Source organism: Tribolium madens, unplaced genomic scaffold, assembly GCF_015345945.1.
Source record: "Tribolium madens isolate multiple individuals breed KSU strain unplaced genomic scaffold, Tmad_KSU_1.1 Scaffold_1;HRSCAF=32;Tcas5.2_LG8, whole genome shotgun sequence".
Taxonomy (NCBI): domain Eukaryota; kingdom Metazoa; phylum Arthropoda; class Insecta; order Coleoptera; family Tenebrionidae; genus Tribolium; species Tribolium madens.
Window position 1 is genome coordinate 9485981 of NW_025400984.1, and position 15396 is coordinate 9501376.

Genomic DNA, 15396 nt, shown 5'->3' on the forward strand with positions numbered 1-15396 from the left:
AATTTTACCATTTAGTGGTCACCAATGAACTTTTTTAATTCACTGGGACTGCCTGTATATTGAGTTGATACTAAAAAAGGGGTAATCAAATTTACTTGTGATTTTGAGGTTAAGTTGGCAACATTGAAGAAGTAAAGACAAATGGTGTGACACATGTCAAATGTCATTTTATTCAGTGTTGCAAACTTAATTTCAGAAGAAGCTGAATTGTTAAAAAACGTTGTCTTTGTGCCCCCTTGCCATATTTTGAGCTTTAATCGCTCTCGAAGCCGCCACTCACCCTCTTGGAATCACTGAAAGGCACCGGTAGATAATAAGTGAGCATAGGGACGGACGAACCGACAAAGAGTCGACCTCATACGGTCGTTTCCCGATCGACGTGGATATACTCGACGGGCGGAGCCTTGTGTCAAGAATTCAAACTGTTATCCAACAACCTCGGCCCAGTGAGAAGCTTCTTCTTGGCTAACCTCCTCCTGCGTCTAGCCCTCAATCTGTGTAAAGTCAGACAGACCAAAAGCGCAACGGAGGAGATAACAGCTGCTGCCGCCGCCAACGCCGCCCCCGGGAGCGTCGTTAGCAACTTACTCCCAACCCCGCACTGTGCCTCCGACTCGTCCCACCCCGACGGACAGTGATCCTTCCCGTCGCACCACAAACTCGCACTGATACAAGCATCCAATTCGGGGCACTTGTGGGGGCACTCGAAGTCGGTCTCGTTCGCTGAGACGTTCACCGGGACTTGGAGTTGTTGCAACAGCGATGATCTCGATCTTGAAATCTCCAACCAACTGAAAGCTGAGATTCCCGGTTCGGAACCCACCCACTCTATCATGAAGTTTGGAGGGCGTTGGTGGATTGTGGCTAGGCCTTCGCCCCACCATTCCTCGCTGAACACGTGGACGGCGAGTGGGCGGGCCCCAGGTTCAGCGGGACAAACCGCACGGACGAGTTTCGGGGGCCGGCCGGAGTAGACCAATACGCGGTTGGAGGTGGGACAGCGGGTGGGTTCCTCGAGGCGGGGCTTGAGTGGAAGAAACGCCCCCCAACTTAACAGGAATAAAGAACGGTTGTGGCGCGCTTCGATGAGCCACGGCATGCCCACGCAAAGCATCTCATTGCGGTCGATTGGAGGCGTGTTGAATTGGACGTCGCCTATAAGTGGGAGGAGTCACAAGGGCGGAGTTTGGGTTTTAAGGGGACTTACCTCCGTATCCGCGTACTCGTTGTTTGCGGGGACAGTCGGGCATTTTGACTATTTCGAAAGTTGCATGGAAGTGGAGAATGGTGAAATCTTCGGTTATGTTCATGTCTTTGGCAGTGAAATGCAATTCGAGGGTTTTTGACGCTGATAAGAACACTAGTGGTTTGCTACTCAAGGACGAGTTATCACAAAGACACCCGCGAGGCATTCGGACGTCTTTCCAGGGGAGTTCCCACACGCTTAATTCGGTCATGTGACTACTAGAGTAGTGTTCGCACACCGGACGTCCACTATGGGGATCAATCACAGTTTCACAATTGGGGGTTAACCCAAAACTCGCGTTATTTACAATCAAACGAACGCGTTCGCCAGGATCCGCCTCGAATCGGTAAACACAGTGTAGGTCTTTAGCCCCGCCTCTGCCGTACAAAAACACATTTCTTGGTCCAGTCAACTCCCCTAAATGACTTTTTCGGAAAATTCTATGACAAATCTCTGATTCTTTTCCCGGCCAAGGCTCCCCTCCCATCCTGGTATCGATAAATTCGTATTTCAATCGAAACGAGGCGGGGTGGAGGGCGGTGCCATCTTCAGTATGGTGTTGCAAGACAAGACTCCTCCCCGTCGACAGATAACTCTCTTCCAATGTACACGGACGTGTCACTCTCGTAGCATTAGTTAACGCACTATGGTCACACAAACGGGGCGGTTCGTCGCACTTATCCTCCAATAAGAGAGCCCCGTCCCAAATTCGGAGGCGTGTCGAACACCCACCTCCTAGACTACTATTGCTAAGTAACGCGTGCGCACTTTCACCGACAAGAAGCGCTCTCTGACTGTACGACACGAAACTAATCCAGACCAAGTCATGCTGATAGCCTTGAAATTTATAAGTGCAAGTGGTATTGGGTGGGAGGGAGTGTCGGGGACTCACGATTCGTCCTTTTCGGCCACGCCCTGTCCAAATCTCGTCACTGTCGGGACTCGTCGCGTTTACGTCAAATTCGCATCGGCTTTGTCGAGAATAGTCGAGTGAATCCGAATCGGCAAAAATCACATCAACGTCAAGTTCAAATCCGCGGAGAGGGGACTGCGATGGAGGGGAGTGTAGTGGGATGCTGAAAGGGGAGGAGTGAAACGCGACGAGCATTTCAGGACCACGTGACACCACTCTTGGTAACCAATCTCCTCCACAGTATTTGGCCAAGACAGGGTCATTCGTTGAGCCCCCATCGTAAAAAATCAAGTGGTCGCGTTCCCCCGTACAGTCCCGCCACGCCCTCAAAGCCCTCGCTGTTTTGTTTAACCCAGCCACGTTGATTGAACGTTTCATGTGCATTTTATGGGCGGCTTCTTGTCGAACTGCGATCATTGCATGTTTGCAAGTGGGGACAAACTTTTGTCTCAAACTCCAGTAACAGGAGACGTTGCGGGGGTACATTCCAGGGTAGTTGGGGGACTGCAAACGACAGGGTTTGCGGTAACACTCTTCGAATTGACGGGTGCAGTAGGTCCCGGGGGCGACTTGGCCCCGTTCGAGGGGGGCTGCCGGAGAACCAAACCGGACGACGGCTTCGCGACGGGACACGAAACGGTAACGCAATTGGAATTTGAAGGGGATGTGGGGGGAGCCGAAGAGTTTAACGGTGACGGTTACAGTGGATGTTTCGCTGTAGTAGGCGGCGGGGCCGGAGGAGGTGCCACACCAGGAACCGCCCGTAAAGGGACGCCCCAATTCGCTCAGTTGCATGTAGCCGTCGGGGCAGCCGTCGAGGGCGGAGGCCTCGTAGCGACCCACCTTGAACTCGTCGAAGATCAGCTGGAAATCAATGAATAAATTATACAGGGTGTTCCGTCTAAACCCCAGTTCGAATAATCGTATTTATTTGAAAATTGGTACATAGCCATAAACCATTAAGTCCTCTTAAATGAAAATATTTTCAAGATGGCGGCACTTCCGCTTATACCGGAAGTTGGTCTCAACTGTCTTATTTTAAATGGAAAGCTATATTTTTTACTGCGTTTTTGGATTATTTTAAGGGAGTTTTCATCAGCTTTTCCTATACCCACATTTAGCCGTTTTTCAAATATTTGTAGTTTTTCAAATTTTTTTTAATTTGCACCTTCCACTTTAAAAATCGGTAACTCTGAAAGAGAAAGCTTAAGATCCTTTTTCTGGTGTTTCCAAAATTTGAAAAAAATATAACATATCCCAAAATTTTAGGGTTACTTTTGTAATAATTCACATTCTCATTACTCAATTTTTTCTAATGAGACACCCCAATTTTTATTATACTAAATAGAAGAGGATTTAATTGTGCATTTCCTATACCTATATATACATTATCATTTACCGTTTTTACATAGTTTGCTATGGAAGTCAAAAATGTAAAAATTTTCTCTGAACAAACATCAACAGTAAATTACTATTTGACAAATAGTGCCAAAATATGAAGAATCAAAGTTATGCAAACTTAATCATTATTGATAGGGTCTACCATGCGATCATTATTTAAAGCTAACAAGTGAGAAAAATTTGTTTTTGTTTGATGAACGACATCATAATTTTGTTACACTCTCCATAAATACAAAATAAATTAATTAAATCTAAGTTAGAGTAGCTTTGACTCTCCATATTTTGGCACTGTTTGTCAAATAATGAGTCACTGTCGACGTTTATTGAGAAACAATTTTGACATTTTTGATTTCCATAGCAAACTATACGAAAACGTAATAGATTTTCGACAGTCTTAACAAAAAGTCACCATAACTTAAAAATTATTAAATTTAGGTAAAGAGAATGTTAATACAGATCGATGCAGAATTAAATTCTCTTCCATTTAGTAAAATAAAAATTAGGGTATTTTATTTGGAAAAATTGCGCTATGGGTATTTGAATTATTACAAAAGTAACCTTAAAATTTTAGGGTTTGTTAATTTTTTTTCAAAATTTGAAAACACCGGAAGAAAGATCTAAACTTTCTCTTTCAAACGCCAAAAAAACGAATTCAAAATTTCAAAAAATAGCAGAGTTACCGATTTTTAAAGTGGAAGGTGCAAATCCAAAATTTTTTGAAAAACTCCAAATATTTCAAAAACGGCTAAATTTAGGTATAGGGAAAGTTGATGAAAACTCCCTTAAAATAATCCAAAAACGCAGTAAAAAATATAGCTTTTCATTTAAAATAAGAAAGTTGAGACCGACTTCCGGTATAACCGAAAGTGCCACCGTCTTGAAAAAAATTTCATTTAGGAGGACTTAATTCAATGTACCAATTTTTAAACAAATATGATTATTCGAACTTTCAATACGTTTAATGTGGGGTTTAGAGGGAACACCCTGTAGTTTAGTTGTTTTTCAAATAAAATTTGTCTCTACTCGATAAAATTTTATTTCTTGAGATTTTCTTGATCTTTCATACGTGAAAAAATATGTGTGTTGCGTTTAAAGAATCGGCCATCAATAATGCAATCATCGACAGGTCGTGAAACGGCGCAAATGTTAAACCAAGTGTAAAAATCAACGACATAGAATCCAATACAAGTGGCAGTAAACAATGAAACTTCTCTCCAAATATTAACTTTCTCAACTTTAAACTTGTCTTTAGTAAAATTGTGTAAGTTGTTCGTGGTGCTCCATTACGTCGAAAAACCGCCGCCAACTTTCCAAGAGACCGCAACATTCATTCTTCCAACGTCAAAGCTGCGCTACTTCGTCATAAATACTCAGACAACAAATCACGCCATGACCACGTTTTATCTCCCGCCGGCGTTTGCTCTCATTACGAGCCGTCAAAATCGAAATATCGGGACGCGAAAACCGCAATCTTAAAGTTATTTCCGGTGAAACAGCCCGAGGGGAAGCATTAGGGGACGAAAACTTGGGAAACAAATTCCAACGAATGTTAAGTGGGAACGCAGATCATTTCCAAGGATTATTAAGCAAATAATTCAGACGACTACGACGACGATGTATACCTGAAACATCTTAGTGTGATTGATGACCAAGGATCGCTTCCCCCCTCGAGGCGACCGTCATATAATTGTCCTGTCATTTATCAAGGATAATGGCCCAGCCATCTTTCTCCGGAGCTGTTACACGCCGCTAATTCCCTGAAATCTGTTTATGGCCAAAGGGATTTCGGACGACTGTTTACCAACACTAGGACAAAACCACGACAAATTCGATCGGATAAAAAGACGGGGCAATCAACACAAAGGGGCGGGGCCAGATCATTCAAAACTATCAAGTTTTTTAATAAACAATTATTAGAAATGTAAATGTAGAGTGACACATGGGCGTGGCCATCATTCAAGTCAAGTGATTGGCAGCCGGTGACAGGTGGGCGTCTCCAGTCGGGCGTGCTCCAATAATTGCCACCCAAAAAACGCTGAAATACCAAATTGTCGTTGTCGTAATCATCTACTTGCAATCACATAAATAAACACAAGTGGATTAATAGTAGTTTATTACGTTTCTTTACGTGTATAATACAACGTTTTCTCTTATAGGTTCATTCATAATTTTTTTAATAATAAAAACTTTAAATTGTTTCAATTTAGTTGCTGATTTCTTAATTTGACATTAATTGTCATAAAATAAAAAACAACCAAAACATTGAAAATTCGATAACAAACGATGAATTATTTAAAAGTAGTAAAGTGAAATGTGTAAAGTGTAACTTTGACGCATCGTATCTAAAATGCAGTTTTTTGCACACTATCTGATCTAGAACAGATAATGGTGAGTCGTAAAGTGTTGTTTAGACTCAAAAGTCCCAAATGTTCCAAATAAAAAAAAAATGAGGAAGAAAAATAACATAAAAAAAAACTCAAATAATAGCATCAAACTAGTCAATGTGGTAAAATCCTATCGGATTTGGTTAAGAGTTTCATTTTTATTTAATAAAGTGTCTTTTAGATTGTAAAAAATAATGTTTAGGTCACTTCGAGTAGCTTCAGGTCGGTTCAGGTCACTTTAGGCCACTTTGGGTTACTTCGGATTACTTTGGCTTAGAGTAAAAAGAAAGTGTTAAATGTACTGACTTTTTGATTTTTAAAAGAAGAAAAATTCTTGGGAAAATGTTTAAATTTAGTAGTAAAAATGCCAATCGAGACGTTGAAAACATCGAGTTACAAAAGACAGTTGGGGAGACTAAGAAAGTGTTATATGTACCGGATTAAAAAATTTCTAGACTTGCAAAAAAACTTTTAAAAATTTCTTTAGAAAATGCTTAAATTTAAAAAATGTCAATCAAGACTTTTCAAAACATTGTGTTACAAAAGACAGTTGGGGAAATTAAGAAAGTGTCAGATGTACTGATTTAAAAAATTTCTAAAGTTGCAAAGAAACATTTAAAAATTTCTTAAAGAAATGCTTAAATTAAAAAAAAAAGTTAATAGAGATCAAAACATCGTGCTACAAAAGACAGTTGGGGAGGCTAAGAAAGTGTCAGATAAGTAACCATTTCTAAAATAAAGTTGTGCTACTTCTACTCGTTTCTAAGGAATAAACATTATTAATACTTATAAGAGAAATTAAATTATTGTCACAATGAAACTGTTCTTGAGGAGGGAAACAAATGTTTTATGCGTTTTAATTTAGAGGGATTGTGTTTGAATTTTATCGGTTGGCCGGTAACAAAGTTAGTGCAATGTGCATGGCGCGATGATTCCCGCTAGTAATGTTATGAAAGCTCAACAGTGGACATGTTTCAGGTTTCCGGTTGATATAACTCCGGTATAGATAATACACTTCAGCTGAAATAACAATGAAGTTCGTTGGGACAATAAGGCGGTTTAAGCATTTAATTTCGTATATTTTCCCTCGAAGATTCGGCGTCGTAGCGACTCCGCCACAATACTCGCTCATTTTTCACTCCGGGCCTGATTGATGAGAGTCATGCCCTCTTATCCGAATCGCATTTTAACCACGATTTGATAAAAAGCTCGCGAATATGTTTCCGAAGTTTTTCAACAGTCGTTAGACAAGAATGATAGCATCGACGAACTTTTTACCTTTAATTGTAGTCGTGATTTGCATAAATTTGGCAATTAGAAAAACATCCCGACAGAGAAAAGTAGGCTGTGTTTATCACCCGGATTAAACGATTTTCATAAAACACCCGTCTTTGTTTCACCGGAAACACAGTTTGTTTTTTTAAGCGAGGTGATCAATTCTCTTCCGGTATCTCCGTTCCGGTAATTTGTCTTCGGACAAAAGTTTGAGACGTACTTTTAATCGTTTCAATCTTTTCACGATGACATAATTGCGTTGTTTAATTTGCCCCGACATCATTTGTCAAAGTCGATGAAAATTCAACAGAGGTGATTTGCAGGAAAACTCGATTGTGAAAAAAAAAACTATCAAAAAAATATCAAACGCAAACTTTCCGCCGGCTTTTAAATAAAACTTAATCGAATCTTTGCTGAAAAAGGGGAATTCTTTCGGAATATTTCGCTCGAAACTCGATAAATAAGCTTCACCTAGATTTTATTTAGCTGCCGTTTTCGGGCCGGTAATCCGGAAAACTCAATTACAGAGTGTGAAATGAAACATAACTCGGAGGTACTCGCTCAAGAATCCCTAAATGAAATACTTGTTCAGACTTAAAGTTGATTAAAGTGATTAAGTGCGCCCTCCGAGGGACACTCCACACTATGGTAATCCCATTTAAACGCATTTTTAGCCTGGGCTTAGGCCGCCATAACAACCGGTAACATCAAATATCAAAAAATAAAAAATCATTGTTTACGTGTTTTTCAGTTTTAGGATTCACATTTCAGACCCATCGAAACTGTAAATAACAAAAAATATTCCCATTTTAAATTGATTGCAGGAAATGTATTTTACATGGCGCGCCCATAGAAATTGTTAACGTCGAAAAATGTAAAATTAACGTTTATGGCCGAGGTAATAACAGATCCGTGGTTGAAAAAATCGTCAATTAGTGTGGGCCGGCCCGATAAAATTATAACGCGTCTCTTGGGCCGAGTTTCATTCTTTCGAAGAAAAGGCAAATACGATTAGAAGACGGGAATAGGGGAAATTTGAAGAGAATTGCCAAGGGATGATCTGTTCACTGAGATCTGGATTCTACATGTGGAGGGCAAATACATAAATTGGGGAGTTGGAAATTGCTGTTTCGACGAATCTGTTCAAGGTGGTTAAAAAAACGCGAATAATCAAGAATCGAGTTCACAAACCCGATCAGTATCGAATTAAACGAAACAATGCCACCGATGTATTGTTGGCAATTATCAATAGATAACCTCTCTGTCGACCAAAGGGAGTGATGGATTATTGAACTTTGATTGGGTGTTATTCAGTCCAAACATATTTCTCCTTACAACAGAGCCATAAATTAAATTAGTGTCTGTTTAGTCCAAATTGTTTGTCAATGGTCATTCAGATAAACGCATTATTGTAGCACTTAGTCCACAAGTAAAGTATTTGGTAAAAATGCAGCGCTAAATCAATGTTTGCAACAACAATAATGAGTAATATTTTGCAATCAATGAATCGGCCGAGTTATTGCTTACAGCACCATTTCGGGTGATTTATCTGATAGTGGATTATGAAACTTACGTTGATTTATTTCCAATACTAACTAATTTAAAGCGGGTTAATGTTTGGCACAACAGGGGGCCCGTTGCTCGAAACAATTGATTTGGTTGCGGCATTAAATGTGGCTCCATAATTTGAATATAAAAAGGCGTTTTCCATCATTTTTATTGCCCGGAAGAAGTCGGGAGCGGCGTCCCGGAGCGGCGTAATTACCTGGACTATATCTCCGTGACTCTGGCCGTTGGCGGTGAACGTGAGATGGCAAAGGAAGGGCAGTCTCGTCTCCGAGGACTTAATGACGCGCAGGTCGTATGTTTTACCGACGTCCCCGTAGTAAGTCCGGTTGCACACTGCAAAAAAGCACGGAAAAAATTGATACATTGATACACTGGGGGCAATTAGGGCTGATTTACGGCCAGAAGTGTCAAAATAATTCACAAACACTCGCTTAAAATTTAATAATTTATTTTTCGAAATTGGATTTTTTTTTTGAAAAGCGCGAGACGTATCGATTCAAACAGCCAATACACAAAGGAATAATAAAGAAAGATTTACGACGGTGTTATTTACATAACAGAGAAGTTGCTTTTATCAAACAATTATGTGTACTTTGTCTGGAAATGCAAGAAATTGTGCGACACGCTCTCATAAAATTCTTAGAGATTTATGCTGCACAAAGAAGTGAATTTTCATATGGTCGTAAATTTTCCCAGCAACAAAATGTTCAAATTCGAATTATGGTCAAAAAATTTCTTAAAAATTGAAGTCGACTTGAATCCGTCGTAAGTGGGGTTTTTCCCGTCGGCGAAAATGAAATATGTGTTTATTACATCGTTTTTCGTTTTTATTTTTCTTGTGGAACACAGGCCGCGATAACCCTGCTGAAAAAACCATAAATTCCCTTTCTGAATTAGTAATACCGATCCGGAGCAGGTCCTGAAAATGCATTACTGCAGATTTCAGCCGTGTAAATGAATATTCGGTCGTAAAAGCGTCCAAAAATCTCCATACGTTTGCAAGACATTAAATTAAGAGCACGTCTGGAGATAAAATATACCGGAGTTTCGCATAATTGGTCCAATTTCGATTTTTCAGCAAACATCTGTCGCGAACATTTCAGCAAACAATACCAGTTTTAGATTGGAAATTGTACAAATACCGGTTTTCAGCATATCGCTGAAAAAATCCTGTACCTGAGAGGAATTTGATTGGTTGTCGGATTTTAGTGCGAGTTTTTAATGGAACTACTCCGGGGTCCCGGAGGAGGGCACATTTGACGTCGAAATGGTAAAACATCATGTCTTTGCGAGTATTAATTATGTCGGTGATACTAGTAGTAATAAAATTGTCACGGGACACCCCCGGATTACGTGACCGGAATCTGGAAGCGCAGGATTAGTCCGAGACACTCGAAGCAGGTACGAATTGAAGAGAAATTTAATTTCGAGTTATTTTGAAATCTTTTGGCGAAATAGAGATTTTTATTGGTTCTAAAGGAAAGTTTCAGCGATTAAATGGAGTTTCCACTTGATAAGTTTTTAGGGGATTTTTGATTTAGATTCGTTAGCTGTTATCAATCACGCTTAAAATTATCATCCCTTGTAATATCTCGTCGTCTTGTAATCCCCTTAAGCCTTATTTATGGTCCTAATACAATAAGCTTCTTGTCATTTCTTTGGCAAAAATTTATGTTGCAATAAAGTTTGAAAAAAATTAATTAACCTTTCCGTTTAAACCGTTCGAGTTGAAAGCATTCCGCAATCGGGAAAGTCACGGCAGCGTGAACGCATTTCCCTCATATTAATTATAAAATAACTCCGACTTTGGCCCATTTAAATTCATATTCTATATTTCGTCCGAAAACATTGCATAAATCTTTTCCGTGTAATTCAATTCCAACGTTAATAACACCACAATGTGTTCATTGTGATGTTTCCCACGTCCCAATTTCAAAGAAGAAAAGGTTTGCGAATTTTCCCTTGAATAATAATTACGTCCCTTTATTCGGCCTATTTCACGACAGATCGCTCGAAAATCCCATACGCAACTATTTGAAAATAGAGAGAGATTCAATTGCAAATTAGATTTTTGATTAATGGACGGTTCTGCAACGGTGATGCCGTATTGTTCCGGCTTGTTGTGTGCAAAAAATACACGCTTTTATCCCGTTTCTTCTTAATTAAAGCTGACAAAACGGAAGAGTTATCGGCCAAGAGCGAGTTTTGCTCGTTTTGCGGAACGAACGCCGGAAATAAACCGGAAAATGCCAAGATGGTTCAAATTTACCGCCAAATTATGAGAAAATGCAGGGCTCGTTCAGCGAACTGGGACAGCTGAAAACAGATGGCGCCCGCTTTTTAAACTGCAGTTACTTAAATGCTGATTTAAAAAAATAACCAAGAAAAAGGTTTTATCAAATTTGAACCTATAATTCTGACGCCAAAAATAAAAATTTTCATAACCCTTCATAACTAAACTTAAAAATCCTAGGGGCCGTTAACTCTGGAATTAGAACAAATTTTTGGAATTTGATCGAAATTATTCGAAATTATTAAAATTATCTTTGGATTGTTTTTGGATTATCGGTGATTATTTCTTTTGAAAATTACGTTGAATTTCGTAGAAATAAAGGAATTAATTTAGAATTACAAGAATTATGTAATTAAAATGAAATTAAGTTGGAATTAATCTGAAAATAATGGAATTGCGATTTATTATTGGAATTACTGGAATTTCGGTAATTTTTTTTTAAATTACGTAAAATAATTTAGAATATCAGAAATTAATTTGGAATTAAGTACGTACAGAAACTACTCTGAAGATAATAAAATTACTCTGGATTATTGGAATTTCGGTATAATTACTGGAATTTTTCTGAAATTACTGAAATCTTTTTTGAAATAATCGGAAATAATTCTTTTGAAAATTACGTTCAATTTCTTGTAAATATAGGAATTAAAAGTAATTTAGAATTACACTAATTATGTAATTTGGAATTGCGGAAATTAAATTAGAATTAATCTGAAAACAATGCATTTGCGATTTATTATTGGAACTACTTGAATTTTGGTATTTTTTTTGTAATTACTTAGAATTAAGTTGGAATTACGTACAATAATTTAGAATTTCAGAAATTAATTTGTAATTAAGTATAGAAATTAATCTGAAAACAACAGAATTACGATGAATTGGAATTTCGGTAGAATTTAGAATTTTTCTGAAATTACTAAAATTCTTTTTAAAATTATCGGTTTCTTTTAAAAATTACGTTCAATTTCTTAGAAATGTAGGAATTAATTTACAATTACGATAATTACGCAATTTGGAATTAATCTAAAAACAATAAAATTGCAATTTGTTATTGGAATCAATGGAATTTTGGTATTTTTTTTTGGAATTACGTAAGATAGCTTGCAATATCAGAAATTAATTTGGAATTAAGTACCTATAAAAACTACTCTGAAAACAATAAAATTACGCTGGATTATTGGAATTTCGGTATAATTACTTGAATTTTTCTGAAATTACTGAAATCCTTTTTGAGATTATGGAAGATAGTTTTTTTTTTGAAAATTAAGTTCAATTTCTTAATATAGCAATTAAGGAATATAGAATTACCTACAGTAATTACGTAATTTGGAATTGCGATTTATTATTGGAACTACTAGAATTTTGGTATTTTTTTCTAATTACATATAATTAAGTTGGAATTACGTAAGATAATTTAGAATTTCAGAAATTAATTTGAAATTAAGTATAGGAATTAATCTGAAAACAATAGAATTACGGTGGATTATTGGAATTTCGGTAGAACTACCAGAATTTTTCTGAAATTACTGAATTTTTTTTTGAAATTATCGGAGATAGTTTCTTTTGAAAATTACATTCAAATTCTCAGAAATGTAGTAATTAATTTATAAGTACGGTAATTATGTAATTTAGAATTACGGAAATTAAGTTGGAATTAATCTGAAAACAATAGATTGGAATTACTAGAGTATTGGTGGAATTTTTTTTGGAATTGGAATTAGTTCTACACATTTTTGTAAACTTAACGGTTTCTCGAAAAAATCTAATCTGAGTTTTAAATTAAAACTTTGCTAATATTTTTTTTTATTTTCAATACGGTTAAGTTCGAATTTTTCTGTCAAGGCTGAAATTTCTCGCCGAATCTTGAAACTTATGTTTATTATTTTTACTCCCGAAAATGACAAATATTTTATTCCTACAATTCCAAATTTTTTCCTGAAAACTATCTCGTGAGATAACTTTTTCAGCTCAGTTCGCTCGAATCGTGATTATGGCCGACACCAGCCTCAAATTTCCTCACAAAATCGAGGCTTTAGACCCCGAGACAAACGCTGAAATATCGCGCAATTTTTCAGGTAAGCCCTTCGTGCCCACCCTTGATTCCAGCACTTTTTTCAGGGGGTCTCAATCACCTCGTCCAAGTCGGCCCCCAGAAAATGCTAATCCCGAGCGAATTCTGCAACGAGTGTGACAATTACTACAATTTTAAGTTTCGAAAGGGGGATGTTATCGTCATGGGCTACCCCAGATCTGGTACCACAATGACCCAGGAGATGGTTTGGTTGATGTTGAATAATTTCGACTTGAGAAAAGCTCTGGATACTTCGTTAATCGTCCGGGTGCCTCTTTTGGAGTGAGTTAGTGATTTTTTTTCGACTAAAAGTGTGATTTGGGACAGGTCGAGGTCACTCACGACGAAAGAAACCATCGCTGCGGTCAGTGCTACCAACCAAGGGGCCGAAAAACTGAAATTGTACCGGTCCTCCATGGACTTTTTGAGGGCCAATCCGGGCCGAAGAGTCATCAAAACGCACTTGCATTTCAATTTTTTGCCCCCGGATTTGTTAAATTGTGGTTGTAAAGTGAGTTTTACCGAGACTTTGGCCAAAATTGACCCCCAATTTTAGATTATTTATGTTGCTCGTAACCCAAAGGACGTCGTCGTGTCCCTATACCACCTCCAACGCACCAGTCAGGGCCGCCAATACACCGGCGACATTTCAACTTTTTTAAACTATTTTACTTCGGATTTAACCCTCTTTGCCCCCTACTGGACTCATCTGAGTCAAGGCTGGGAACGCCGCCACTCCCCAAACGTGCATTTTATTTTTTACGAGGATTTTATACAAAATCGCAGACATCACATTACAAGCATCGCGAATTTTATCAATCAAAAACTCACAACCGAACAAGTGGAACTGTTGGAGGACACACTCGAGTTTTCCCATTTCAAAAAATACATGTCGAGAGGGGTGGATAGAGACATGAACACGAAGCAGGACGTCAATGATGATTTTATAAGGAAGGGGGAGATTGGTGGTTGGAAGGAATATTTCACTGAAGAGATGAATCAGAAAATGGACAAATGGGTCAAGGAAAATGTGGCCCGAACCGGAATCGAGTTTCCTCTAGAGTTTTAAATTTACCATTTTAATTGTAGATAATAAAGAGTTTTAATTACAGCAGAAAAAGTGGTTTTTTATTTATTCCATTTATTTGCGAAAACAGTTGGTTTTGATAAAAGTTTTCTAACTTTGGGATTAGGTAAGAAGAATATAAGTTTGCCGAAGTTGGATCAAATGTGTTTTTGGTGTTTCTCTCACATATTAAACAAAAGTCATCCAAGTGCTCACTCACATCGATTATTTTCAAGTTGTTGTCTCGAACAAGCAATATTTTTAAAGAAAACAGAACTTATCTACGTGCAAGAAAGTAGGAAATTAAAAAAAAGCAAAAAAATACAAACTTACAAAACTCAAAGATAAATAATTGTAAAATCTGAAAAAATATGAAGCATGAATTTAGTGTAAAAACTCAAAATCACCTATTTTGTCGTTGTTATGGGTACTACAGACTTTCGCATGTTATAATTATAAAAAATGTTATAAAAGAAACCCAAGGGCCTATAAAAGCCAAATTATGCCTACTTTTGGGGGCTTAGACACAAAGTTTATAGTTTCAAAATACAGTAAAATAAAATTTCTAGTTATTTTTCATTAATTACAAAAATCACAAACCGACATTTCTTACGTAAAAAACAAAAGTAAAATTTACTGTTTTGTTACAAAAACTCAAATATTGTAAAACCTGAAAAAAAAAACATTAAACATTCTGTAGTCTGGTTTTAGATAAAAATATAATTCCAATTTTTAGTTCGAAACTTTAAAACTGTGTCCGAATTTTTAGTTCAGGATGACACCTTTCTGTGTTGAAGCAAAAATTGAAATTAAAATTTTTAAAAGCAGTTATACATAATTAATTACGAATTACGAACAGATCTTTCTTACGAAAAAGGAAATATGGAATTATCTACAAATTTAAAAACTCAAAAAAAATTGTAAAATCTGTAAAAAAAACATTAAGTCTGAAAAAATTTGTAAAATCTGAATTCCAACTTTTAGTTCAAAACTCTAAAAGTGGGTCCAAATTTTTAGTTTAGGACGAAGCCTTTCTGTGTTAAAGCAAAAGTTTAAATTTTTATTTTCAAAAGCAAAACTTCTAGTTATACGTAATTAATTACAAATTACGAACAAATCTTTGTTTACGTAAAAGGGAATATGGAATTAAATAAAAATAATAAATACAATAAAAATTT

General features: G+C 37.3%; 2 protein-coding genes across 3 annotated transcripts in view; one reads left to right on the forward strand and one right to left on the reverse strand.

Moving 5' to 3' along the window:
• Positions 1–15396, reverse strand: part of LOC123004122 — a 127566-nt gene that overhangs the window by 3619 nt on the left and 108551 nt on the right. The window contains exons 4-6 of one of the 2 annotated variants that reach the window (XR_006412671.1): positions 8985–9121; positions 1208–3023; positions 281–1155 (exon numbers count right to left, since the gene is read on the reverse strand). Coding sequence is in view for 1 of the 2 variants with exons in the window: in XM_044397237.1 (XP_044253172.1) it covers positions 410–1155; positions 1208–3023; positions 8985–9121 (2699 nt within the window). In the remaining variant the exon portion in view is untranslated. Of the gene's footprint in view, positions 1–51; positions 1156–1207; positions 3024–8984; positions 9122–15396 lie in introns of those variants that run through there. The other variant, XM_044397237.1, reaches the window with a different exon arrangement.
• Positions 13043–14266, forward strand: LOC123004132 (sulfotransferase 1C4-like). Its single transcript, XM_044397248.1, has 4 exons — positions 13043–13156; positions 13200–13434; positions 13480–13663; positions 13709–14266. Exons 1-4 carry the CDS (start codon positions 13072–13074, stop codon positions 14219–14221), a joined length of 1017 nt encoding a protein of 338 aa, XP_044253183.1. The 5' UTR covers positions 13043–13071; the 3' UTR covers positions 14222–14266.

Excerpts from the sequence above, each read along its gene's own strand:
- LOC123004132 (XM_044397248.1), top strand. The coding sequence starts at position 13,072 with ATGGCCGACACCAGCCTCAAATTTCCTCACAAAATCGAGGCTTTAGAC. Across the intron at positions 13,157-13,199 it reads AATATCGCGCAATTTTTCAG|GGGGTCTCAATCACCTCGTC; the intron begins GTAAGCCCTTCG and ends CACTTTTTTCAG. Across the intron at positions 13,664-13,708 it reads TGTTAAATTGTGGTTGTAAA|ATTATTTATGTTGCTCGTAA; the intron begins GTGAGTTTTACC and ends CCCCAATTTTAG.